Raw genomic sequence first — 27,325 nt, forward strand, 5'->3', positions numbered from 1 at the left:
AAACCTTGGAGAATTTGGTGAGAATTACTAAAATGTTGCCGAAAAGACAAACAAGATTCTCAGTTATAAGAATATTTGAAAAACATTTCGCAGACCACGTTTCTATCTAGCGTGATATCCAAATAGACTTCCTAAAACTGGTGTAGTCATTTTGACTGACAGAAATCTGTCAAAAATAGAAATACGATTACTATGTTTAACTAATTAAAACGAAATATTTTCATATCCACGTTATCTATGAAATGTAATGTTAGTTGCTTCAAAAAAAATTTCAGGCTCATTAATAGGTACTCGTGGGACACCCTGTATTTAAAGATTAGCATTACTGTTAACGCGATTTAATTTCCAAAATTATGGAAAAAAAGTGAACGCAAAAACTATATTTTGAAAGCAAAAAGCGTCTTTACTGCTTTTAAAAAAGTAAGAGAAGGTATGTAACTTATATGCATAAGTGTGATTAATATTTTAGCTCATGACGTTTGAAATAAAATGTGATTGATATTCTATCACAATCAAGAAAAATTTGTTTCCTGTTGGCTATAAACCAAAAGCATCGTTTTTAAATTTATTCATATGGAAATCACATTGTATTTTTATCAGAAAATAATCAAAATCTCGTAATTTATTTAGTTTGTAAATATCTAAACTATTCAAATTTCTTATCAAACCTGAAATATAATCAACTTTGTAAATGTGGTTCACGAAGCTATAAAATTATCATATAATAAAATCTCTACAAGAAATACTATCTCTTAGACTCGTCTTTCCTGTATTTATTTTTTGCAGTTCACCCTTGCAACAATTAATGTGTTTAATGCGTTCTTCCTCCCATCTTGATAATGCACGTTCCACACATGTCTTTAATCAGTCAGTCAGTCACAGTCTCTACAAGGGGAGTCAAGCGACAACGACTTGATAGGTAAACAAAGCTGGAACAATCAACCAAGAGCTGCAAATCTATCTCGCAGTCATCAGACATAATAGCTAGGTGTTTTTACGCGCCTGGCCAAGACAGCTTCAGATTGAGTAGTACTCCCGTCCCAACCCTCCCCGTTTCGAATTTTCACTCTCTGAAGGAAGCTTCCAGCCGGACTTGGTGGACTTTTTCGTGAAAGCTCCATTTTGTACGATCACATTCTGAGCCGGTGGCAGCCTCCTTGATGGATTAATCCGGCCCTAATGAGTGTAAGAGCGATAAGTCTCGCATGTGAATGCTCCGAAGTCAGCAGCAATCGCTAATTAGATGAATGGTGGCTCACAATGCCTAACCTACTTGACTGGCATATCGTGCGGTTTGTTGTATAACCACWTGCACTTATTCCTGCTAAATCTCTGCTGCTGCTGTGCTCGACTTGCTTACTCTACTATTAAGATTAATGAGACGGATTTTGGGGCGGTTCATGTTCTGTGTTCGTATTATAATAGGGAATTTTTGGGCCAATGTGCGGGTGGGTGGAGAAAATTGAGCGGAGTGGTGCTTCTGACACCTATACTAACACAACTAATTAGCTATTTACAGAGCTTCCGCCAAACTTAGTCAATATGACTGAATCTAACAAAACTGGTGTAAAAATACCAATCAAAAATATTTCTATCAATATCGTTAAATTTATACATACTTACCAACTTGTGTAATGCCGCATTTAGGTAAGTGAAGTAGAAAAAGCTAGAATCGTGGTTCACTTGGAAAATGGTAGAAAAATTATGAATTTAGCGGCAGGATTTAAAGTGTCATCAAAATATTTCAACCTATTTTTAATAAAACACGTTCACACCATGGAAAAATTGAAAAAAAAACTCTAAATGTTTTTGACAGTTCCCGTTTTTTTTAATGTAGCTGTACATTTAACAGTTAAAATTTTTGACATTTGACGTATGCGGTACACAATGTGCTTGCATTAGTTTCGTTGAAATACATTGGACTGCAAAAATTTCTCACTTATAAACGACAGTCTACGGCCAGTGATGACCATTTTTTTGTCAAAAAAATGTAGTTTCCCTGTGTAATTTTGTCTGTTGTCAATCTTGTTTCAAAAATGAATATAATGTCAAAAACTAATTAACAAATATTTTACTGTGTCGCCAGTCTCTAACTTCAACAGAATGAAAATAATTACCATGCTGGAGAGAGGATTTTTTGAAGTTGAGGTAGCGGATCCAATGGTCAATTATTATTTGATATCTATACGTTCATTTCACAAGAGAGCATGTTAGGCAATGATATTTGACTACCAAAATTTAATGCTACGAGTATCTTTAATTAGTTTTTTGAGAAAAAAGAATTTTAGTTAATGTTATTGATAGAAATTCAATTACCTAAATGATATATCTTTTTGAAAAATATGAATGACTGAAACACAAGAATTAAACAAACGTTGTTCAAACGCCCAGAAAAGTAAATATCTTTAATGTTATCTGTGCCATATTATATTCTCCTTTGAGCGGTCTTTTATGTTGGAAAAGCGGTCAAAGAAACCAAGTTTCTTGTAAAAAACCTCTTACTTTAATACATACTGCAGACTGAAATATTACATTTATTTTTCTCAAGACATTATTTTATTCTTGTGTAAATTAATTTGTTATCAAAGAGTTTAAAAAAATAATTTTTCAGACTTGAAGCGACGAATACTGCGAAATTAATATTTTTTATGTATCCGTTTTTTATGATCCGTTTACGAAAATGTGAAATAAAATCAATAAAAATGCAATTATGCAACCAAAATATCACACAGGTACTAAAGGTAAGCAGATGCACCTTCCCCAACACTAGCACCAGTCGCATTTTCGCTTTGGATCGTTTCAGCGGTACCCGATCATCACACATCATGATCATTTGCGCTAGTGCTGCCACCTAGGAGTCAGTAGACTGCTACAGGCGACTGTAAAACGACTATAATTTTGGTTGCATAGTACGAGGATTGTGACTCACCCTAAATCAACATCGCACAAATACGCCCCCAAGGATTTAAACGAATCTAATTCTTCCAACCGAATATTTATCCATAAATCATTATTATAGTTTTAGTAAAACATTTTTAATTTACAATAATCAATCTTGCAGTTAGGTGATTAACATGATGTAATAAAAATAAACCGCGGAAAAAATGTGTTGGAGATTGAATAATTATTGATCTGAACCCGCGTGATTTTTAAAGAAAGAACGCCAACTTTAACTACTTATCAACATAAATTTTTACTTTAAAATATAATTAACAATGAATGTTATGTTTTTGTGGTAAAGTAGGTAATAAAACTCAAAATTCAATATTGTAATAGATTTAATTTAATACACACTGAAATGGGAGTTCAGTATAGGAACACGATTATATTAAGTGGAGTGCAGCCCATACGAACACCGTAGTGCTACAGCCATATCGTTGAAATAAATAAAAATATTCGAAATAACATATTATTAACATTAATAGTTACAGTTACATTGAATTGAATCCGGCATTGCGGCAAATACTACAAGAACAGACCCTGGTCCACTGTTATTACTAGTATTGCATTACAAAATGAAGATCAGCCATCACATTCTTTTTTTTTAATTCTTTTACGGAATAGGATGGTTGTCTTGGTCGGAATAATTGTAAAAGAAAATGCGGATATGCTCCTATAGATTAATCTGACCCTGAATTAAATCTATAAGACGACCCTGTTGACATACAGGGGCAAATTTCTCGATTTGTCTAACACCAACATTAAAGAGTAACTTTGAAAAACATGAATCTATACAATGATAATACTATACATTAAGTGGAAATAATTTAATGAGAGACATTTTGTACAGTATAGTGGGTCTAGTACACGGCAATAAATACTGTTTATATACAGTCAAGGCTACTGGCCATCAAAAATGATATGATCGGGAATGTACAGTGGGCCCAAGACGGCCTGAAGCAGCAACGTCACGCTATCCAGGGCCCTCAGTCTCAAACAACAACCTACAACCTAATTATTACAAATATACATGAATCAATAATAAACTCAATAATCAATAATAATTACGAAAGTTAAACATTGCTTTGGTATCGGTTACATCGAACAATCGTCGATCCGGCCCTTCGCTCAAAAAGGGCCGTCTCGTCGCAATACTATACACAGCTAAATCGTCCATCGGGAGACCCCACGCGTGGAATCTCCCGATGCCCTACAGTGTCCATCACTCATCACAATTCCCTAAGAGTTCGTGGCGACTAGTACGTAAGACTGGGCGGCGGCGGGGGTAGCCTCATGCCGCCCCACGGAAAGAGTCATGTTGCCTCCTTGGAGGCGATGCTCGCTGACGAATCCTCGTCTCCACTCAGCATCGGCATCGTAGAAAGCAGATGACCCTTGCCCTGGTTCACCACACACTTCCGCATGTGTTTCTCTAACGTCGAGGGCACCGAGAACGGCATTTCGCAGAACCGACACCGGTAGACGTCCTTCCCGATCCGGCCGTGCGTTTTCATATGCCGCGTCAATTTCGAACTTTGCGCACAAGCGTACGAACAGAGTTCGCACTTGTACGGCTTTTCTCCCGTATGCGAGCGACGATGCACCGTCAAATTCGAACAGTTCTTAAACACTTTGCCACAGAACTCACAAGTATCGTTCCGTCTGTTTGTATCTTTTTTGATTAGGGGGTTAGGGAGGAGGGCACTAGGGCCAGGTAAGCCCTTACTTTCGCGTGGTAAGCCAGGAAGCCACCAATCGTTGCGTTCCAAATCGAGTTTGAGCCGTTTGGTAGCTTCATACGTATCGTTGAACGGCGGAAAAAGAGGCAATGGTTGAGGAGGAGGACCGGGGAGGAGGCTTTTGGCAAACTCGTCGCGAAGTTTCAGTTGGTTTGTCAAACTGGTACTGTTGTTATTATCACGATCTTTACTCGCAAGTTGAAGTTTAAGGGCCGAATTTGATTCTTGAAGGGCTTGTTTATAAGCTTCACTGTACTGCGCGATGTTACTTAAACCAAACTTATCCATTAGTTCCCCGACTAGAGAAGCTGATTGGTTGGCGTTTTTTGGAGGTATTTGTGTAGGAACAGATAAATCTTCAGCTTCTTCTTCTTCCAACTCGTCTTCTTCCTCTTCTTCTTCATCTACGTCGTCTTCTTCTTCACTTTCATCACCATCGAGTGTTTCAACTGAACCGGCGTTACTAGTACGATCTTCTGGTGTTCGATGTATTTTCATGTGGCGTTTTAGTTTTGAACTTTGAGCACATGCATGATCACAAACCGTGCATTTGTAAGGTAATTCCCCTGTATGTGTTCTTCGATGGGCGTCTAAATTATTCTGGTACCGGAATTTCTTGCCACAGTACTCACAAGCATGTACTGCTTCTCCCAAATTTGAATTTCGGGGAGATCCCGGTTTGCCTGGTGGAGTCGAAGCTGATCTTGGAGTTGATGTTAATTGTGTGTTATCATCTTTGGCTGGAGGTGACGTACTTGTGGCTCTACTTCCGCCACTATTGCTACTATTGTTGTTATTATTGTTGTTATTGCTGTTACTGCTACTGCTGCTGATGTTGTTTGGTATACTCGTGGGTGGCAGCTGCGATGGCGAGGGACTGGCGAATGGCGGTGAGTGCTTCCGTGGAGACGGTGAGCTCGCCTGAGCCGCTCCCGGACTGGTTGTACCAGCGAGTTGCCTCAACCGCTGCGAGTAAAAATCCAGTTGTGGTTCTAGAGAAAGAGGTTGGTTAGGTGTGCTGCGTTCCCTTGAAGGAACACTAGACGCGGAAGGCGCCCTCTCGGCAGGTGATGGAAAACTGGTGTGTGGTGGAGGGACACCTTGAGCTGCAACCGCCGCCGCCGCTGCTGCCAAATTCAACCCATGGTGCCGAAACTGCTCACTAACAAGTTGATCGATGCGATAGTGGTGTTCCGGTCGGGAAAATAGTGGAGCTGGAGGAACTGGACCGTGGTTAAGTGGTGGTAGCGGTAATCTCAACAAACCGCCAACACCAAAAGGGTTATGCAAGTCTGGGGGCGGCAGCAAGTGGTGGCGCATACTAGGCGGGGGCGGAGGCCCGCCAGAAGAGCACCCCGAGGAGCTACTACTAGCACTGCTAGAACTGTGATTATTATTCTTGCTGCTGGTGGGGGAGCTTTCGATGTAGATTTTGATACCATGCGAATGTTGGACGTGCTGGACTAGTCGCCAGGCCGAGTGCAGCCTGGCTTTGCACGTAGAACAAACGTAGTTGCTCGGTTCTGAAACAAAGAGAGGGTTATGAGGGGTGAAAAGCAATTTCCATGTCCATATCGCAGCGGTGGCGATCTGCATGCGGCCGCATGTTGGCGCGCCATTACCGCCCCCGCCGCGACAAAATAATAATACAGTGAAAATCGGAATGAAAAATTGCTCGGACATTTACGTTGCCGGCGCGCCGAGGGTGTGCCGTACGTGTCCGGACTGGCAAATGGGAGCTGGAAGTCCGATCCTGGCGCTCCTTTGACAATGACGAGGAAGCACGGATAACTGAACACATCTCGCGAGGTCAGACTTGAGACGGCGGAAGTAATATCGTAATGATGGGCTCGGTGATCGGACCGAAATCGCTTCTTTCTGCATTGTTCTGCGACCGTAATTTTGCGAAATCGATTCGACTAAACGGTGTCCCGCTCACGCCGGACGTCGAGGAAACGGAAATAGTAGCGGTTTCCGGTTTGCGACACGGCTCCGGGCAAAGAAAGGTTTTTCAGGAATAGCTATGAGCGGCCGTTCGCACGATCGTTTTTCAAACGAGATGAAAGCACGACCGATAATTAAGGCCGTAATAAGATAGCCTGACATAAATAATGAGATGCAAGCACGTTCGAATGGTACTAAATGAAAAGGCGCGCGTGGAAGAATAACCATACAATGTAACATTAGCATGTATACTGCCATTCCTAGTACACACAGCCTCAAACACACAGGAAAAAAAACACAAATTGTTACGTCATCAGAAATAAATACGATACAACATTTAATAAATCCTGCGAGTGCATGTAGATCTTAACTAACTGACTGCGAAGCTTAAACGGAGAAATGATTAAATTTCACCTTTTTTCAGATGAGAAATTCTCGCAACATGAGTAACATTTACCTACATTAGGTCGACTTAAAATTTTACAACTTCAAGTTTTGCTTTTGGTCCCCACATTTAACATTTATATTTATTAAATGTATTGACAATACAATTCTTTATCATTATTAAAATATTCATCATAAAATATTCATCAAACTTGACCGTGCGACTTAACAAGAGCTTAACGAGCCACTGTAAATCATGCAGGTAACGACATTAGGGTGTGCGAACGCTGGTGGTCAAACCCGACCTTCGACCCTTCATCCATTAAACGTTTTACAAGTCTGAGATAAACACCAATAATGCACTTGCTCGCCATCAGAACGCCGTGATGGGCCAATAAAACATCACTAATAACCGCCTAGCGTTTAGAATGATTGCGCTGCTGTAATTGTTTTACCTCGATAATTACCCTCTGGGTGCGTACATCTATAATTTGTGTCCAATTAATGCCTGACTAATATTTTCGCACCTACTGCTTAAAAATAACAACATAGTAATCGAAAATTCAATCATTTAGAAACGCTAAAATTTATTATGGGGTGTGAGAAATCCGAGAGGGTGAAACTCTTTTAATAAAACAAAGAGTTCCCGCCCGGAGCGTCTGTCAGAAACTTGTTTCGTATTTATTAAAAAGTAAATCTCAATTTTGATTGATTTACAGTCTATCGATAACATTTGCGACGCTGCGGTGAAATTCATAATCGTGTATTGTGTTTCCCTTTTCTAAATTTAATATCGGGGCGAGTTTCAAAATAAAAACTGTGATCATGGTGTGTGATTGTGGTGGGCGACGACGGCCGGTAGAATACCGATGAGGGGGCTGATGGCTTTCTTTAAACAAGGCCTGAAGTGAGGGAGAAACTTAAATTAAAAAACATAAATTCAAAAAATAATAAATAGCCAGACAGACTTGCTTTCTCATAAAATTTATCTAATAAAAATAATTCACTAATGATTATTACACCAGATAGAGAAAAAATATAATTAATTACCTACATCAGATTTACCTGAGAAAGAAATTATCTTAACTCAAAAAAGACAAAAGTTTAGCTTTACATACATGTACGAAACAAACAATAAAAAAACTATAAAAAGAAGTTCCAAAGTTCTTTCCCATCACAAAACTGTTTAGTTAAGATTTGGAATACTGGACTGGAAACCCAACATTCGAATTAACATCCAATTCAAATTTTTCTTGGAGAAACCAAAAACCCTTACCTATAAATCATACTTTCTGATTAAAAAGTTAAAAAAAAACCTACTCTCAAAATTTACAAAAAAGAGAAAAAAGCAAAAAGAGGCATTTGATCCAATTTTTAAAAAAAAATCAGGTATAGCTATACAGGGTGTTGCCAATAAAAGCCGCAAATAACATTGAACAGAGTTACAATTTAGGATATAGCTTCCTTGTTTCCTCTTCTAATAGCCTTTAGTAAAAAAACTCGGAGAATTATTTTTCCAACAGAAATAAATAAAGTCAAAGTGCAAAATTTAAACTCTCATAACTACGAAATTTTTATAGATAGAATTTTTATGTTCCTGGCATCTTATCTTATATGGCATTTTTCTCTGGGGCAGGAGTTCTGGCGCACCCTGTATATCAGCCTGAATAGCTGAGTCAAAGAGTCAATAGGACGGTTAAAGAGTCAAAATAGGATTATTAGAGTACCTTTTTTTACTCTCCAGGCACAAACCAATAAAAGTTAAAAAAATGCAATTCGAAAAAAAAAGAAAATAAACTTGAAGATTTTTAGTTGATTAAAAAAAATGAGGCACCAAAATACTTAAGTACCAAGTTCAACTTTAAGAAAATATTTTGGTTTTACCAATTAAAATCTGGCGGTGTTGGAGTTATCCACCAAAAGAATCTCATATATTTCATAATTAGTAAACAATTTTTTCGCAAGACACAATATATTTTTTTAATAACAGTAGTTACAAAAACTTTAATAATACAGAAACTACAAAAATAAGCAAAAATTTTAGTCTTAGAAATGCAAATTTGATCAAAATTGCGGAAAGCGTGTCCGCTGTCTGTTGAAAGGGTGAAGAAATTTATTCATAGTAAAGTCGTGTGTTTTGGCACGCGTATTAATAATTACGACGTCGGCGTCTGGTTCTTGCACCCTTCTTGTATCTTGTCCACGTTCCGAGTACAAAAAAGATGCACACGGCCCATAATTGAGATGAACAGATGATAGGAACCGGTAGGACGCGTGCTCGACATAAAGCCTTAATACCTGACGCCGGTAAGTACCCTCTCTCGTCCTATTAATCAGTCCGTCGAACGCTCCTCTTTTTTCTTATCCTCCGGGTCGAGGTTTTATTACCACCTCCTGCGTGTGCTGTTAAATGAGTCCTTCTACCGGTGTATAACACGAGGTCGTAAATCCTCGTCGCTAGAGGACCATCCGTCATAAGCCTCAATAGATTATTTCCTTAATGCGGCGATAAGGCCGAAATGACCGCGATATTCAAATTTTTAAGCTCCGTTTCTTTGTGCGCTGTCCAAAAGCCGTATCACGTATTCAACACGGGGCTACTTTTATTCGCACCCCCATCGTCGCGAAGCAGCTTTGTGCACCCTTTCGGCCTTTTCTATTAGCCTGGTTTGCCGCCTCTCCGGACTTTAAACATCTCGCAAGATGTTTCCAACCGCCCCCACCTCTCGAACCCTTCGTGATAAATAATCGCGGGTTCGTGGAGTCCTTTGTGCTCAGTTCGCGGCCACATTTTAAACATATGCAAATGCGTTGAAGCCTTCTGTGATGACCGTGACTGGAAATTCTAAGGGTGCGGACGGCTGGACCAAGAAACGGATTAAGCACAAGCACATTAAAGACGAGAGACATAAAAAAATTTTGATTGACGAGCGACTTAACATTTAGTTAATTTGTTTACATGCGAGTTGGAGACATCTTCGCGTCGCTTGTAAAATCTTTAATTACCTTTTTATTGTACCATTTGAATTGCATATTAATATAAATGCCGCTAATGGAAACACGCGTAATTAATTTTCTGATCGTTAGATAAAAATCAGCAAAAATAATCTAATTTAATTTACGGTTTGTTATTGTAGATTTAATGCTTTGGTGTCGTAAGGACGAGTCCTACTTCGAGAATTATTACCATTTCACATGACGCATGTTTTCCGTGTCGGTCGCGCCTTCAACCTAAAATTACCATGATGGGTTGATAGAAACGTAACTATTATTTATCGTCCAGTTCATGTAACACAACTCCCATAATCAAAACTCGATGAAAAGCAATAAAATCAGATAAATCAAAGATTAGTCCAAGTGCCAAGGTAAGACAATATTTTGACGTACGTTCTTTCACATTTCCATTTGGCTCCGAGTAACCCAATCGTATTTCTTACGGTGTCGGTGTCAAATGTCTTCAACCCGCGGCGTTTAAATTAACAAACTGTCATTCTAACACAACCCGTCCCCCAGAACCGACGACGGGAATATTTAATAACTTGCTGTCGAAAATCGACAGAACAAGACTCTGTGACGAAAAAAAACCTCGCATATGTCGCGATTATGATGACCCTCGGGGTTAAAGAAGTTTAAAATTTTACTATACGGTCTAGTGAGTCTATTAGATGAAATTCAAGGGTGACACATGGCAAGGGTTAGGATGCTGGACAATGGTGTTTCATCCCCCACGATGCGTAACATCGATTGATTGCCGGGTTACGAAACAAACGATGCTTATCTGGAGCCTTCGAGCGAAAATGCACACCGGTATGACGAATTCGTTATTGTTATTAATTATTTTGTAACCGTGCGTTAGCTCACTTTCACTGATCTGGATGAGGGTATGTTTTTGATGCGAGAGCTTGGGTTTGGGCCAAGAGCCGCCGCTCAAATGAAATGTGTGGGATAGTAAACAAAACGTCTTATTGAACACTTTCCAAGTGCTACTTGGTCTCAAAATTCACAACACATAAACAACATAAGAACCACAAATCAAAATATCAAAATTAAATGAAACCTTGCGTCCTTTTTCTGTTTAAAGTGACAAAAAAGCTCAGTATTAATATTATATCAGTACCTACGTAGAAATTATAAAACTTGCTTGCTTCCCAATAAAGATTTAGTGTTTTTAGTAGGAACACTTAGTTGTTCTTTTATATAAAAAAATTCTATTTAAATGAAGTTTTATAACATTTACGTATTTTTTTATTTAGATTGTGTTCCTAGTTGGACTCTAAAGAAATACTAACCAAAAAAATCATGTCCGGAAGTAATAATTGTTAATTAGTCAATAAATAATAATTATTATCGTAATTTTATTTAGGTGATTTTTTATTTACCAACAGTATGCCTAAATGTAATAAGAGATGAGCCATCACAGCCCCAGGCAAACGCTAGTTTTCCATACATGAATTGCGCTGCGCCTCATAAATAATTCTTTTAAATTAATAGATACGTTATCGCTTATGACACATCGATTTCTCCAAAATTTATCCGCTGTCAAATTTTCCTTTTCCCTTTGATTGCCTGATTGCAAACCAATCACTGTCATCACTGAAAGCGACTTTCCCCAACTTACCACTATGTGTGGTGTTCGACTCGGCGTCTGCGAACTCCGTCCGCGATTTCTTGCACTGACTGCTCTCCTCCGTGGTGTCCATCCTCTCCTGCTTGATATCGGGCTTGATGTCCTCCCCGTCTTCCATGCTGGAGGACGTGAGCGGTGATGCCGAGGCCCTTCGTTTGGGGGTGGAGGACGCGGCGCCGTCCACGCACAGATCGCCAGGTGCCGGCAGTCTGGGGGAAGCTGGCGGTGGAGTATGCACTCTGCTCCCAGACGCTTTTTTCCCGGAGATGGGGGCAGAGATGCTCGGCCGGCGGGTGTTGATGGTGGAAAGGGGCAGCGCCCCGTCGTCGTTGTCTCGTTCTCGGTCGGCGGCGGCGAAACATTGCCCGAAGTTTTCTTTGTTGCAAGACGCTACTTTGTGCTGGATGAAGCGGACGATGTCGGAGAGGGCGAAAGGCTTCTGGCACACTCCGCAAGTCAGAATGTCCTGGTGGGTGTCTGTGCCCGCCCCGTCTGCGTCTGCTGCAACAAAGAAATTTTCTTAAATTAATTCCAATCCCAAATTTAAGTAAGTATAAATGCGGTTTTGGAAATTTTCTTTCCGATTTTTATGCGGTATCGATTTCTGTAAACAGCTGCGATTCAGTCCCACCCCCTGATGTGACCGGGTGTCGTAATGACACTCGACAAGCAGGGCAACAACCCCTTCACCCCCCTAATAACGAACCCCTACAGGGATTAGCAATCACCAGCTCGTCGATCCATATTTTTAATTGTTCTTCTTAACAGGGTGTCTTGTTTGCCGGTTCATTGTTGATAGCTTCCCACAATACAAGTTTTACGCTACTACAATCAAAATAAAAATCTAAACGACCGTTTTGTTTAAACGAATAATTGCTAGACGCTAAACAAGGAGGTTTCTCCTTCTACTTAGGATAATTATTATATTAGTATTATTGGCCATTTTGTGGATGTAGCCTTTACTGTACAAATAGGCTAATTGCCTCATTTAATTTATGGCGAAAGTCGGTTTTGACAATTCATTTAAATAGCAGAAGCACAATAGAGACACATAAAAAAATACCAAAAAAGGAAAAACCAATTATGTTTTACTCCTCTTATTGTCAAGAGAGTTACAAACATAAAAAACACAATTTTTCTGTCAAAGAGCAACATCCGCTCGGAGTTCCAAAGAATTCGAGAATTTTAATAAACCAAAATCTTTAAACATTTCTTTATTAACACCCTCAGATGTGGTCATTTTTCTTACAAAGATCAAACACACGAAAATGACTTACGATGTGATAATAATTGAAAGGTTCTAAAAATACTCTACTGCTTTTAGCCCAGCAACCTATTTATAATTTAAAAAATCAAACTTTCTGCATAGTGCTCCTTTAAAATGTAACCCCTTTAGGTGACCTCAACTCTCTTTATCCTTGACCGTTTCCCATAGGTAAAAAGATAAACAGTAACCTTTTTTCGTCCAACCGTGTCCGGTCTCAGCTACCCCTTGCAACTGACCACTCCCCGAACTGACCAATAACAGTGCGCGAAGGGTTCATTCACACATCACCCTTTTTATTGGTTGAACAATCGGACAATGGTCAGTACTCATTGGAATTTGTAACCCTTATATACAAGGAGCAATTTCCGTTCAATTTGCTATCAATCTTTCGATAACGGGACCAGAAAACAATGACAGATACAGAAATAAAATTGGCTATTTTCTCGTCTATTACTGGACCAATATATATTGTAATGTATTCTATTGGGTCGTGATAAGGAATCGACGGATTGGAGAGGCTGTTTGTGAGACGTGATGCATTTCAAGAGCGGAAAATGAATGATTAAAAGGGCGCAGTAACAAGGCTGTACTATAGTAGTCACAAATTCGATTATTTTTGCCTTCAATTGATATCAAGAGTTGCAATTTCGGGTATGCAGGTAGAGTCGAGAAATAGTTGTAAAGAGGGGAAAAGAGTCAATGGGTTTGTTTGTGTCCATATTCCACCCCCCCAGGACCGTATGCGCAATAAACAGTAGACGCTATCCCCTAATTTAATTTGTGAATTACGTCGGGTTAGTCTATTTTACCGATATGTGACAACGTGGCCCCAAATGCGATTACTGACCACCTCCTGGCGCCGTCAAAAACTAAGGAAATCTCGTTATTGTCGCCGTGCTCCCGGCTTATTTGACACTTTTTCGTCTCAGATGCCCACCAGTGCGTTCGTTCTGACGTTGGTATTGTTTTGTCGTTAATCAATATTTCCTCTTAACTCTAAGAAAAGCGCGGAGAACAAAAACCGCCCTTTTTAGGGTTCGGACAATGGCGAGGCTGAGACGCGTCCGTTGTTTGGACCATTGTAGTGGTCCGTGTGCTCAATACGCACCTGGACATTTATGTTTTGTGGAATGGCCGACGAAGGGTTGATGGTTAATTTTCTGTGCTGTTTGGAAGCCACGACACAAAGAATGAACCCAGACTCCAATGTGTAATCAATTGCACCCTATAGCGATCAATATACACAGTGATCCATTAAAAATATTGGGCTTTCCACTCTTGTAAAACCTTCCTAATAAAACTCTAATGCTAAATCTACCGATCAAATAAATAATTCCTCAAGATATATTGTTACGAGTTTCTCCTTGACCAGTAATTTGAAACAAATATGATTTTTTTTAAGTTTTGCATCTTATAATAAAAAAACATAAAACATTATAAAAATTCGCTGATATTACCTGCCGACATGTCTGAGAGATAATATGATTATCTATATTTTATGCAATATTAATTTCTAGCATGTTCAAGGTTTGTCTACATTGATCTTCCAAAAAATTACTTGAGATAAGTATATTTCCTTGCACTACGCTATTTTTTGGAAATCCTTATCGAAAAAAAAAAACATCCACTCTATTATATTTACGTTTCTTTTTTTAATTTTCATTGTTCAAAGTTCCAAAAACCCACAAAGTAATAAAAAGGAATAAATAAATAGGACCAAAATATTTTTATTAATAAAAAAACAAAAACTATTAAAAAAACTAAAAGATAAACAAAGCCAAAATAAGCAAGGTGATTTTGTATCATTGCACATATCTAGTGTTTACAATTATTGCAAAACTTTGAAGGTTATTTTAGAGATAAAACACCTCTATTGATTTATTTCGAGCATTTGTTTAGCAATAATAAGCAAGGTATTTATTTGGAATATTTGTCCTACATTTCCAGAAACTGCTGTAAAACATTTTCCCCCTATTGTCAAAAAGGCTTAAATAAAAACCTCGAGCGTTTAAAAATAGTGAGACATCGGGTAGTTAATGTCATGACCCGATCTTCATTTGTCACCCCCGAGGGCCAATAAAATGACGCCGACTATAGCCACTCGTCGAGTTTTAGAAGCGGTATCTGGACATTATGTGACTGGATATACGAGTCCTTGGCTTAATCAGGACATCGCAAGGCTACTATTTCCAATCAAGAGGGCTGCGAGTAATGGCCTCGAAAAGCTATATTTTATTCGGCGAAATTAATGAAGAGATTACGGTAATTTAGTGTTCGCTTTTGGAAAAACAACAAACCGACTCACCTATGAAATACTTCCAAAAGAGTTTCATTTTTAAAAGTAGTTCAACCGTCATGATACATGAGGCACAAGGACACTGGTACTGCTGTGGATGCTGATTGTGAACTGATACAGGTAGTAAGATCAAGGGTGCAGATGGGGTAAGGTGGGGATAGACCCTTAAAAAAATATCTCGGGGAGGGACCTAACAAAAGAATCCGGCCGAGGTTGCAAAAATTGATGGTAATTTTCGATATCGGTTTCCAAATTATCAGACCTTGAGGGAATAGCGAAAAAAAGGGCCAGAAACCGTTAGGGGGACCAGCAATGACCCAAATTGCTAGAATCAAACCGACGTTTTAATGGTAAAACGACATGAATAGAGACGGTAAACATCGGTGAATGGGACCCGTATTGACGTATAATGGGACATTATGGGCAGGTTGCTGCTGACCATTGTCCTCCGACAAGTGCCGAATGCATCTGACCCTTTCTTATGGTCGGTGGTTCATCTGGAGCGTGGGAGTCTTACGATTTCCACATTTACAACACCTTGCTCATAGCATGTTTACAAGGCACAACAGCTACCGTTAGAGGTCGCGTTATCTATAAATCACGCATCCTAATTGTTCGTATATCAAAGTCGACGGAATGAATTATGGCGCGCGAAAATAGCTATGTCCATAGTTGGGAGGACGCGAATATTACACGATGCGATAATTATTTACCCACAAACAAAAGCCCAAGCAATAGGCATATCTCACCAAGCCAAAATACATATGATCTCTTCTCTTTTGAAACAAAAAAACTGAAACAAATATAATTTTCTTTTATTCCTTCTTCATCAATTCATTAAGAGTTGAGTGCATTAATTTCCAACCAGTCTATACACAGCAAACTAAAAATAATTTAATTAACCCCCGGCAGGTCTCTTTCATTAATTTACAAATGGTGACCACGTTTATCAATAAACCCTGAAAGGGTGTAGCGTATAACAAGATTTTTTTGTTGTTTTGAATGTGTTTTTGTTGTAAAGTTTTAATTTGAGGTATATCCGCGTTCGGCATTTCCTAGTATCAATGCGTTTACATTCAGCGTCCAAACATGTAGTTAATTATTTTCGCGAGGGAATATACGGGCATTTGTTCTGAATAAAGGCATGAAACCATCACACAATTTGCTTGTAAATTTGTTCGGTCCTCGTACGGTCTAAACAAGGCATATCTAAGCCTATTCTCATCGAATATAAGATTTATCCAGCGACTATTCTCCCGGTCGTCAATTAGATCAAAATCGCGGATCAGAGATCGATATCTTAAGCTACTACTGAGTCAGTTGCGTTTGTTAACATCACGACACCGGCAATAAACCATGTTCTAAAGTTGAGTTTTAGCTTCAATTAAGACGGTGCTTATTTCGGAGCTAGTTAAAAATAGTCCCCCTTTTCTGGCCCTGTCCAATATTTTTCGTCTTACCAAAGTCAGCCAAATGTGTTTTGTTCATGAACAAACACATTAAAATTCTCTTAACTAACTGCCTGATCGGACGAGGGTGGATCGACAACTTTAGAATATTTAAAGTATAGGTCCTTCAACTCGCCCCACGTGTGACGATTATTTTAATATTTCAGATGCACCACCGCCAATTCCAAATTGAATTGCTTAATAAGCCACGAAATTACACAACAAAACACAAAAGATGCAACTTATTTACATGCAGCATCCGTTTTCTCTTTTTCCTGAATCTCAAATTCGACATTTGCATATCTATCGAGCTTAAAAAACCGATGATGTCCACTTTAATTGATGTCAAGTGCGCATTGTCTGCATTGTGTGCGGTCTGCAAATAAAACCTGACGAACTGACAAAAATGATATTTTTTCATTGGCTGGAAAACAGCATCGCCTCTGGTTCCCGGCTCTGTCAATTTAATTAGCAAAGTCGGTTAATAAAAGTTCGAAAAATCGTAATCGTGTTTTCATCTCTCGCTTCTTTGATCTCTTTCGATGTCCAGATAACATTGAGGCCTGAGCAGATGTGGGTGCTGTGTGGGAATTTTGCTGAACCCTTTGACTCACACAATAGACTCCTGTTTGCCCCAATACCTCCAAATTCGTCATGTTTACAAATGAAAAATGATCCCAACAAATGAATTTACTTTCCGCGAGCAAAATTACGACTCATTAGAAACGCCGCGGCACATAATGCGCGCAGGTGAAATTGCGAGATTACAATTTCATTTCGGGACGAAATCGGAGAAACGGTTTTCTTTCACAATGGAAAAGAGGTGAGATAGCTGAGGAGAGCAGTGGTCAGATCGTTCTCAAAGATTTGACAACTGGACCATTCACAGGTCACAGATTCCAGCGCAAGGTGTTCGATACTATCTCCCCGTTCCCACGTAAAATAATCGCATTGTCGTTTATCTATAACATGCATGTGTGAGTTTTGTGATAATAACGAGCTGCCGCCGACCGAAACAAAGACTCGTTAATTTACTTTCAAATGAATGGAACAAATTGCAACCGATACCGCAAACTATAACCACTTGCACACAAATTTTTCAAAATTTTTTCGCACACAAAAACCCAAAATGCCAAATCGTGAGAACGATAAATCATTTCTTTCAGGCGGTGCTTTACTTTGAAATATCCACCGTTACTCGGTCGTGCTCATCGAAGATATAAAATTAACTTCCATAAACGCAAAATTATTATTCTTAAATAGGCAAATTGTGCTATCTCATGAAGATGTCTGGTCCTGTTATGCCAGATTTAAATAACTTATTTAAAAAAAATAAGTCACTCAAAAAGGTACGAGATTTTAATCAGAAGAGCGTAACAGAAGAGAGACAATGAGGTGAGGAAGTCACAGTAAAAACCGCATCTCCCTTTCTTCATTAATAAGCAATGAGTTAACAGTATGCAGTTACGAAGTTTAGAAGAGGTTTTCCCTCTAATGCAATCGATGCACTATTTTTCCCACGTTGGTAAGATGAAGAAAATTCTGCAAGTCCCAGTGGAGCATCAAATATGTGTTTTTGCCCACCTTTGACGTGTCAATTAGACATATTGATTATGTTAGGGAAGAGTAAATTGACACAGCGATAAAAATGATTAGATGCTGCTAAGCGCTGTGGGCATACCATCCTTCCACAAGAAAATAATTAATCACCTTCTAGCCGATGGATTCTAATAAATAAACGATCAAACATTGTAAGTTACTGGCCGCTGTTCGATGTCCTGCCGCATATCATTAGTAATCCGATATTTCACGACTAAAAACTTTTAATAGAATTGCGTCCTCAACGAGAAGGATTACGAGAAAATTCCGGCAAAAATCTGAATTTTAATGTTGACACACTAGTCATCAGGTGTTAAACATCACTGTTGACTCTGAAATTAATTTATATCAGATCGTAAAACAAATTCCGAGAGATAAGCAACATTTTTCGTCTTGGAAGAATAAGGCGTGCACTTTTCCACCACGTGCAATTATTAAATATGTCGGTTTTGCAATACAACATGGCGACCAGGTCCGTAATCACAATGTCGCAATAGGGGCCCGGTGTGCGATTGGGTCATGACGACAATGACGCCGTGTGTGTCTAATCAGCGGCTTTAAGAAAAGGTGGATCCGGTCAAGCTTCGTAAATAACTAAACATGTCGGAGGTTTAATAATGAAGAGACATGGTAATTCACTTACGATTTTCAGGACCTGGATGTGTCCACTGGACTGAATAAATCATGAAGAAAAGTTTTGCATAATGGCGGGATTAGGGGACGCCAAGAAATTTACTTCTTTTAGGGGAACTAGCGACAGAGTTGAAGAGTTTTTGGGTCAATACGAGTAACTGTTTCGTAGGTTGTTTACTCGTAAACAATCATATTTCACATTTTATTAATAATAATTTAAGTATTGTGTGTGTCCCACATTCAACACATGAGCTTTCCTTAAAAATTTTATTGGGAACAAATTATTATTATTATTTAAACGACAAGTATTTCTGATCAGTAAAAATAATAAATACCCAGTAAAATAGTAAAGACAATGAATGAATGTCTAGCAAAACTAATTAATTTTCACACAATTAATATTCACACATTTACGAACAAAAAAAAAACGTTTTCGAGCAAAATTGGACTATCGCAAAGCGTTCAAAAACAAAATTGTGGTATCAGGAGCACAGCAGTGGCGTACGCTAATTAAACTGATTACCATTTGTGCACAGTTTCCAGTCCGTACTAAAATCATTCTTGTGCAGGGGCCCTTGCTAATACATATACCACCCTCCAATAATAATAAATATTCAGTAATATTAAAATAAGTACCAATAATAAATAACATTCTTGCGCAGGGGCCATACAATGTTATGTAACCACTGAAAAATCTTTAAATTTTATGTTGTTTTACTAATTTTGATTTAAGTTACTGAGCGTTCATTATTTTTACTGTGCAAATTGGATTTTTTCACTGAACAAATTACAATAAAATACTGTGTGTGCTTTACTTAGCATTTATTATTTTTACTGTGCAAAATATTATCTTATACTGATCATTTTTTATTTTTTACTGTGCAAAAATTAATTAAATACTGATCATTTATCATTTTATATTGATCAAAATTGAATTATTTACTGATCGCTTTATTACTACCCATTTTTATTGCCTTCCATTAATATGACATTCCAAATATTTTTGTAAAATTTGTCAAGCCTGGCTTGAGATTGGCGTAAAACTGGTTAAAACCGGACGGATGAATTGTGCAGAGATAAAGAGATAAGACTTCCAAAAAATCCGAAACTAATCTATGATAAGAAGTCGCCATTCGTTTTAACCGTCTGTAAAAATAAGGTAAAAATGCAAAGCCAGCCCCACCTCGATTCAATTTGTGGGGTTGTTTGGAAAGACGATCCTGTTAAATGCACGTGACCTGAGACGAGTCGAAGTCTTTAAAAAAATCAATGTCTACTTTGCATATCGTTCGAATTTTGGTTTGTTTTAATTATTGTGATGAAGATTTGTGCCTCCGGTGTTATTGCGGAACTTTTATTACGCCGCAATTACAAAATTGTTCAAGTCGAAATAAATTAGGTGGAGTTTGTTTAGTAATAACGTACACATGGCCGCAGCTTTTTATCTTATCGTAGCGTCCGGAGCTCGGGCACGGTCCTTATCTACGGCAAACATTGTTCACCTATATAGGTACTAATTCTATTTTGTTAAAAACCGACGAAAAATACCAAAAGCGTTACGAATTTCCCACATCAAAATCAAATACGGGTTTTACGAGGAACGGGTGATAAAACATCGATTCGAATCGGACATGACATTATAATAAAATGCGATTTATGCATTAATAAAAGCAGGAAACGTGAATCCGTAAGGCTGGTCAGTACAGCTTTTTTAATGGGGCCGTAAAAGCTCTTACGTAAGGCGGTTCCCTGCAAAAATAAACAGGTTACGCGAAATATTTTAATGCTAATTCGAATGCATCCAGCATCCGCTTTATTGTTGAGGGTCTAAATAGCGGAGACGTTATATTTGCCAATAAACAACACCATGCAAGCGAATTATGGTAGAGGAAAATACCAGGTTTGAGTTTATGGCCGGTTTCGCACTCGACATTCTTGCACTTCGGCTCCTACTTCATACACCCAGTAGACAAACAAACTTGCATTTTTCCCACTCATAAAATACACGCACAAACATTACATAAAAATGTCAAATCAACTAACCCAACGATTACCGAAGATTTTATTGTAGGCAAGAAGCTACCAACAAAAAGATTATATAATTGCCAGTCATAAAGATTTTGTTTGGTTGTACACTTTCTGAAGGCAGAACTCATTGAAATAAGTTCTTCAAAAGATACCGACGAGAATGAATATCAAGTAATTTGCGAGAGCTTAAAGTGAAAGCTGTAATAACAAAAAATATATTGCAAATAGTCATGAATTAATATGAAAATTTTCATTTGTTGTTAATATAATAGATGGATCAGCAAGTTGGATAAGCCGTGTTAAGTCACAAGTGATAAATTGTGTGAGCATGTTAGTTAAAAGTTTTTACCGCCTGTAAATAGACGATACTTTGTAGTACTATTAATAAGATTTATGTAATTCAATAGTACCTACATACATGTGTATTTGTAGACTTTAATTTTAACAAACACGAAAAGATACTTTACAATAAATGCAGTTTTTACGTAAATAAAGCCTTTTCTTTACCCAATTTCGTTATTTTATTAAAACAGTATCCCCGAAAGCTCTTATAAAATTGAAACCATTCTTAAGTTTTAAGTTTCTGCAAGTACCAAGTGAACCTTTTAAATTTAAATTATTTTAATATATTTTTTCTAGTTTTTTTGGCAAATTTCCAAGATTCCTCAATTATTACACAAGCAAAAAAAAAGAATTTTAGCACTGGTCGTTTTATTGGTGACTATATATTGCAAAAACTTTCGATATGTATTTAAGTTTTGAAAAGTGACATTAATTGGAATTAGAAAAATGTATTGTTATTTATTTGATGTTTGTTTTCATTATACCTAGTCACATTTATTTTATCTCTCTCAAAGCTCACAAAAAGCTTCAAAAAGAAGCGACTAAATTTTGTGCATTTATTTTATTTCTCACAAACTATTAGCAAAAACATTACATTTTTTTAGATAATAGGACAATTAGGTTTATTTGAAATTCAATTGTACTGCTCATTGAAGCCAAAAGAAAGTTAGACTTTCTTCCATTATCTTTTTTTATCATTTTTATTGTTATATTAGAAATTTTGATATTTATAAAAGAAATTCATTTAATTAAAAAAAAAATTTACCAAAAGTTTAAACGAAAAAAAGCTACAAATTTTGGTAACACATCATTAACAAGAAAATTATCTGAGGAATGCAATCTTGAAGAAATGTCAAGATAAGGCTGTTAATTTAATGGGACATATATGAATAGTATTTGACATTTGTGTCCATCAAGCTGACCTTTGCCAGCACCAAACGGGATTAGCTGTAGCCAAAAAAATTTAGCAATAAAAATCCCGTGTACCTACTTGTAACATGAAATAAAAATTAAAAGTGACTCGAGCTGTGGACAATGTAGAATGTAGGCCAAGAATTATCTTCATTTGAGACAAAATAATTGTTTGCTCATCGTCAAAATGTGATCCAGAGCATAAATCAGTTTTTTCGTGCACTTCCTTGTATAACAATGACGCAAGGTTCTTCATGTCATTGTTGTAATTTTTTAATTATCTTACATATCGGCACCGATCGTGAGTAGAAAATCGCGTTTCCGCGTGGAGAGCCCCGAAATTAGAAAGCTCTCCAGGGCCGTTCCAGCTGCGGTAATTAAGCGGCAATTTCTTGCGCAACATTGCTTGACATTTGTGACATCCTGATAGTTCGTCACATAACTGGACAAAGCGTTCTCTCGGCGTCAACGGAGCTACGCTTAGAAGTACGACAACCACCGGAGCGAAACAGTCCGGAAGAGCGATTTTCTTCTTGGACTCCGACCCGGAGGTCGCCGTAAATAGCAGGAGGAAACGGGAAAAAACGCGTCCAGTGGTTAACGCCGATTTTACGCCACCTGCGTCGAAGAGTTCAGCCGGTCGAAGCTAACCTTAAGAATATTGCAAATGTCAGAGGGTCGCTTGGCCAGCATGAAGCCATGACTCGATATTTATCGTTGCGGTTTCGCGGATTTATCGCCCGAGAAACAATGAAAAACGCAACAAGGACATGAAGGAGCGACCATCAACACACGCAAAATCATTTACAAGCCACACCGCTAAGAAGTCTTATCAAAGAAGCTGACCAAACAAACCGGATGATGCTCTTCCTGCCACAAACAAACCCACAAAGATATCCCAAAAAACAATTAAAAACTCTGGCTTAAACACAAATTCACCTCTTCAGTCCTAACGGTTGGCTACTTATCAATGCCATTACCATAATTCTCGAATCGTTTTCCGCGTTGGTGTGAAATCTGGACGGTTGTAGCAGCAATCGTGTCCATAAGTCAGCTTCAATAAGGATCGACGATCCCTGATAATTAAGCATTTTTGCGTCAGTTTTATCGAAGGAAATTGCACTTGGGGCGTCAAGAAACATATTAAACTTATAGTACTAAACAAATAAAGAGTGGTTATGGGATAATTCTCGGTATTTTGAGAGATAAAGTTGAGTGCAGCCACTGAGTTGACTCGTGGTCAAGTGTGCAGCACGCCTATTTGCGGTCGCAAAACGAAAAGACTATTAAAGCTATCAGCCAGCAGGAAACAGCGACGGACTAGAAAATTTCACCAGCTTTAGAAACTGTTTCTTAGAATGAAGCCACGCAAAAAAATAAATGCCTGGCCACCGGAGCACCAAATAACGTTTCCCGGTTCAGGTTTACGAACGAGAAACTGGCCAATTTTTTTCCTGCATTTTTTTTTTTTTGTAGCAAGAACAAAAGCTCTTACAGGAAGTTTTCAGATAACCAAAAACAAATATTGGTTTTATGAATTTAGTTTTGTGCTTTTCAATGGTAGGTGTTTAAAATCTTATAGATACTTATTTCAACAAGAAATAAATAATAAACAAATATAAAAACTAAAATATAATTGATTAAATTAAAATTGAAAAAATTAAAAGTTATGTATGATTTTTGAGCGCCGTGTTATCACTGCAAATCACCAGCGTAGACTATGGAATGTTGTAGTAAAAGCATTAAATTAAATGAATAGAAAACATTTTTGTTTTTCGCACATCGTTTACAAATAAATGTTTATTTAGACGCTTTAACTTCCTCGCGAAGCATAACGGGTGCTTTTAGTGTCGTATCTTTATAAGAATGTGAAAAATTAATTTTATTATCGATAATTTCAGCCATATATACGAACACACGCTGGGTAAAATAGAACCGTTAGTGCAATAATTAATTTTCCTAATTGCGTTTGTAAATTCCTCCGTCGGTATAGAGCGGGTTCAAGTCTATTTAAGTAAAATATGAAAATACAGCCGATCATTATTCTTAAACTAAATGTGTTTAACACTCTTAACCTTTTAGCTACTGGTTCATAAATTAAAATTCCCATTTATGTGCGCGTCATTCGGGAACAAATTTTCCAAAATTAGACTTTGCTGAAGCGATTTAAGAGTCCGAGCGGTCTCTATTTCAGGCCAAGTGGGAGCTTTGGGTGGTCGCCCCCATAAAATTTGTCAACAGCGGTTTTGATGGCGTTTTTAGCCACTGTCAATAGTGGACCACTCACAGAATTGATTGTAATTAATTGACACTAACATGTTTTATGTCGGACTATAAAATTACTCACTGTGCATAGATTGTCTTTAGAAATTTCACGCCGACACTTAACATCGACAATAAATTTAAAAATCGGGCGATTTGAACGATCCGTCAGTTGGGGACCGCTTTATTAAGTCAAGTAAAACTTTTTGCCGGTGTTTATTCAAGTAAAACTCAAACAATTTGTTGGTCAATTAGTGACAAAAAGCCCATCGTACAAACACTACCAAAGGTGAGATGCTAATGTTATATCAATATTGGCATAACCAGGTGTGCATACAAAGTAGTGTTAAATATCGTACTACTGCCCTCTTAAGTGGGGGTGTTAAATGGGCGTTTTTTGTAATTAATGCGCGTTATTAGAACGACAAGGAACCGGAAATAGCGCGATTATGAAATAACTGTTTCAAAACCACTTACAAACGTTTGATAAGGTTCACGGATGACCGCTCTCCCCTTGGACACTGAAATTTCGCCCGAAAGCAAACAAAAAGTTTTTAATCGTGCAAAGAATGAGCCGTTCGTGTGCCAGGGGTCTAAGACACGCGAATGCCACTTAACATATTAATTCACGGTGGATCCTCTTTTAATAGCCCGAACACGCGCTCATCTACCTGTCGTTTTTTTTGGAAGGGTTGCTCAAGTCAACCCTTTCTTGTTCGCACGGTGGTCAACGGTCAGTAATTGGCGTATTGTCCGGACGGACTCCGGAGCGACGGCTAACCGCTCCGGATTTTTTCCCATTGACGTGTACCGAATTTTTTTAAGATTAGATTAAAGCAAGTCACTCGAATCAAAACCGATTTTTTGGTGTACCGAAACGCTCCCGCTGGAAAACTGAAGAAGACTGAATAAGCAAAGTGCGAGAAAAAGTTGCGCAAGCTTCGTCGACAAAAATCATTATAATAACTTTTTGTTATTAGCCGGCAGACAAGCACCCTCCACCCACCGTCCCTCGCGAACTAATTAAAAACGCGGCTCACGTGGCGCGCGATTTTTTCCGCGCGGAAAAGTCGGAAAAGCTCACCTTGCGCTATACGCACTGCTGGCATCTTGATTCTCATCTTGGCGGTGTTAGTCTCTCAGAGGCAGAGTCTCATCACTGTCACTGGATCACTACACCTGGAGCACTGTCAAGCGAACTCGTTTCATGTCACTCGTGGGGTCGAGGCGCCCATGTCCGGTCCTGGACCAGAGATGCTGAATGGCCAATGGTCCGAGCGCGTGTGTCGTGTTCGCGGACGCTTTCGGCGACAGAGCGGCCGTTTCTGGGTCGGTGCGAGTCGGTTCTTATCGTTCGGGCTCGGGCAGGCCACTCACTAGCCATCGGCCGTGCTCACCCCATAGGAAGGGATGCTGCTGCGCATATACGCGCCCGGAGTGGGGGCTTTGCCCGCTGGCTCTCCGGATGTTACACCGGAGCGCTCCGGAGCGAAAGCTCGCGCAAAAAACACTACGAAGCGGTGCTCAAACAGCACGTCTTCGCCTACATTAGTGGAGATTAGGTAACGACTCACAAATATTGAGATAAGGTGAGAAAACAGACAGGTTCCGATTTTTATCTAGTTGTATGCGCCAAAGCAAACAGCGATTATCCAGAGACAAGACCAATTAATCCACCAATCGGAAACAACTGGCAGAAAAGTTCACTTTGCAAAGACTTTCCGCATTATCATTCATAAGAAAAGCGCGCTCGAGCGCATTCAACACTGTTCAAATAATTAATTAACTTTTCAGACTTTTTAAGTACGAGCTAATGGGGTGGGGGCGGATTGTGGTGTCGCTTTCTACCGGCGCGGGGCGCCACGTGTAGGCGTCGCGACGCACTGATACGTTCACAAGGGGTGGATCTGCGGAAACTCACAACTGGGAAACGACAACCAGTCGGATTCACTGGGATTTTCTTTTTAAAAATATTTGAATCACTAATTCCAACTGTTTAACAGCTGGCCACACTAATAAAAATACCTGAAAGTACTCCATAAATAATTGTTTTATAATTGCCACTATACACGCACGTTTAAGAGGTACGATACAAGTACTTTGTGTTTGTTTAGCCTAATGTAATATGCAATAACTATTTAAATTTATTAAAATCGTATTGAAATGCATGGAAATTAAGTGGTCTCTCTGACTAACTTGTGTGCAGCGCTTTTTAAGCTTTTTCAGTAAGTTGAATATGAATAACTAACTACATATATAACAGATTTATGCATTTAATATATTATGCCAAAAATTCTAATTTGAAGAAAATAGTTTACCTTTGCATTGTTGCAACATTATTCTTTGCATCGAATAAGTCCCTAGTAAAAACTGAAATAAGCAACAATGTTTACCTGTTTTTACCATATCTCACAATAAAAGCTCAAAGTTAAAAAAAAACATTTTTCAAGTGCTACCTATTTACCGTAATTTAATTTAAAAAGAACATTATAATTTTTAATCACTATTGTTTTTGTTTTATTGAAGAATATAAACAAAATAAGAGAGCTTGTGAATTTCGTCTTTTAATTGCTTGTTAAACCGTGTATAACACATAAATATTTATTTTAACTTATTTAATAGTCTTGTACAATGGAACGGAAAAGTTTCTCTAGTAGTGGTAGTCATTGTACTAGTAGCAGTTGTAAATAGATAAGAATAGAATCAATACCTTGAGTACAATATTCTGTCTTTTAAATTTGAGTGTAAGCGTCACAATGATTTTAATATTTTAACGTTATCACGTACAAATTATAATTCTGTATAAAAGCTGTTTGTTTACCTTCTCGAGTTGAAGAAGCGACACCTCCTTGTAACTTTCTCCAAAAGAAAAATACGATGCCACAAAATGTTGATATAGCTCAA

The 27,325-nt window shown here is 38.3% G+C and overlaps 1 protein-coding gene across 2 annotated transcripts; it reads right to left on the reverse strand.

Moving 5' to 3' along the window:
• Nucleotides 1-3,260: 3,260 nt before the first annotated feature.
• Nucleotides 3,261-25,975, reverse strand: LOC123005477 (B-cell lymphoma/leukemia 11B). Of its 2 annotated transcripts, none has more exons than XM_044399259.1 (3): nucleotides 25,506-25,975; nucleotides 11,626-12,132; nucleotides 3,261-6,202 (listed from the first exon to the last, which is right to left on the reverse strand). In XM_044399259.1, exons 1-3 carry the CDS (start codon nucleotides 25,540-25,542, stop codon nucleotides 4,254-4,256), a joined length of 2,493 nt encoding a protein of 830 aa, XP_044255194.1. In that variant the 5' UTR covers nucleotides 25,543-25,975; the 3' UTR covers nucleotides 3,261-4,253. The 2 variants fall into 2 exon arrangements, with proteins under 2 accessions (XP_044255194.1, XP_044255193.1); XM_044399258.1 differs by having other exon boundaries at nucleotides 11,626-12,135.
• Between the last annotated feature and the right edge of the window lie 1,350 nt (nucleotides 25,976-27,325).

This window comes from Tribolium madens, unplaced genomic scaffold, assembly GCF_015345945.1.
Source record: "Tribolium madens isolate multiple individuals breed KSU strain unplaced genomic scaffold, Tmad_KSU_1.1 Scaffold_20;HRSCAF=117;Tcas5.2_LG4, whole genome shotgun sequence".
Classification (NCBI taxonomy): Eukaryota; Metazoa; Arthropoda; class Insecta; order Coleoptera; family Tenebrionidae; genus Tribolium; species Tribolium madens.

What these genes read in the sequence shown, in the direction of transcription:
- LOC123005477 (XM_044399258.1), bottom strand. Translation starts at nt 25,542, where the DNA reads ATGAGAATCAAGATGCCAGCAGTGCGTATAGCGCAAG. An exon ending in AGCAGTGCGTATAGCGCAAG is followed by an intron (nt 12,136 to 25,505) that starts GTGAGCTTTTCC and finishes TCTTTGTTGCAG; the next exon opens with CAGACGCAGACGGGGCGGGC. An exon ending in GTCGAACACCACACATAGTG is followed by an intron (nt 6,203 to 11,625) that starts GTAAGTTGGGGA and finishes TCTTTGTTTCAG; the next exon opens with AACCGAGCAACTACGTTTGT.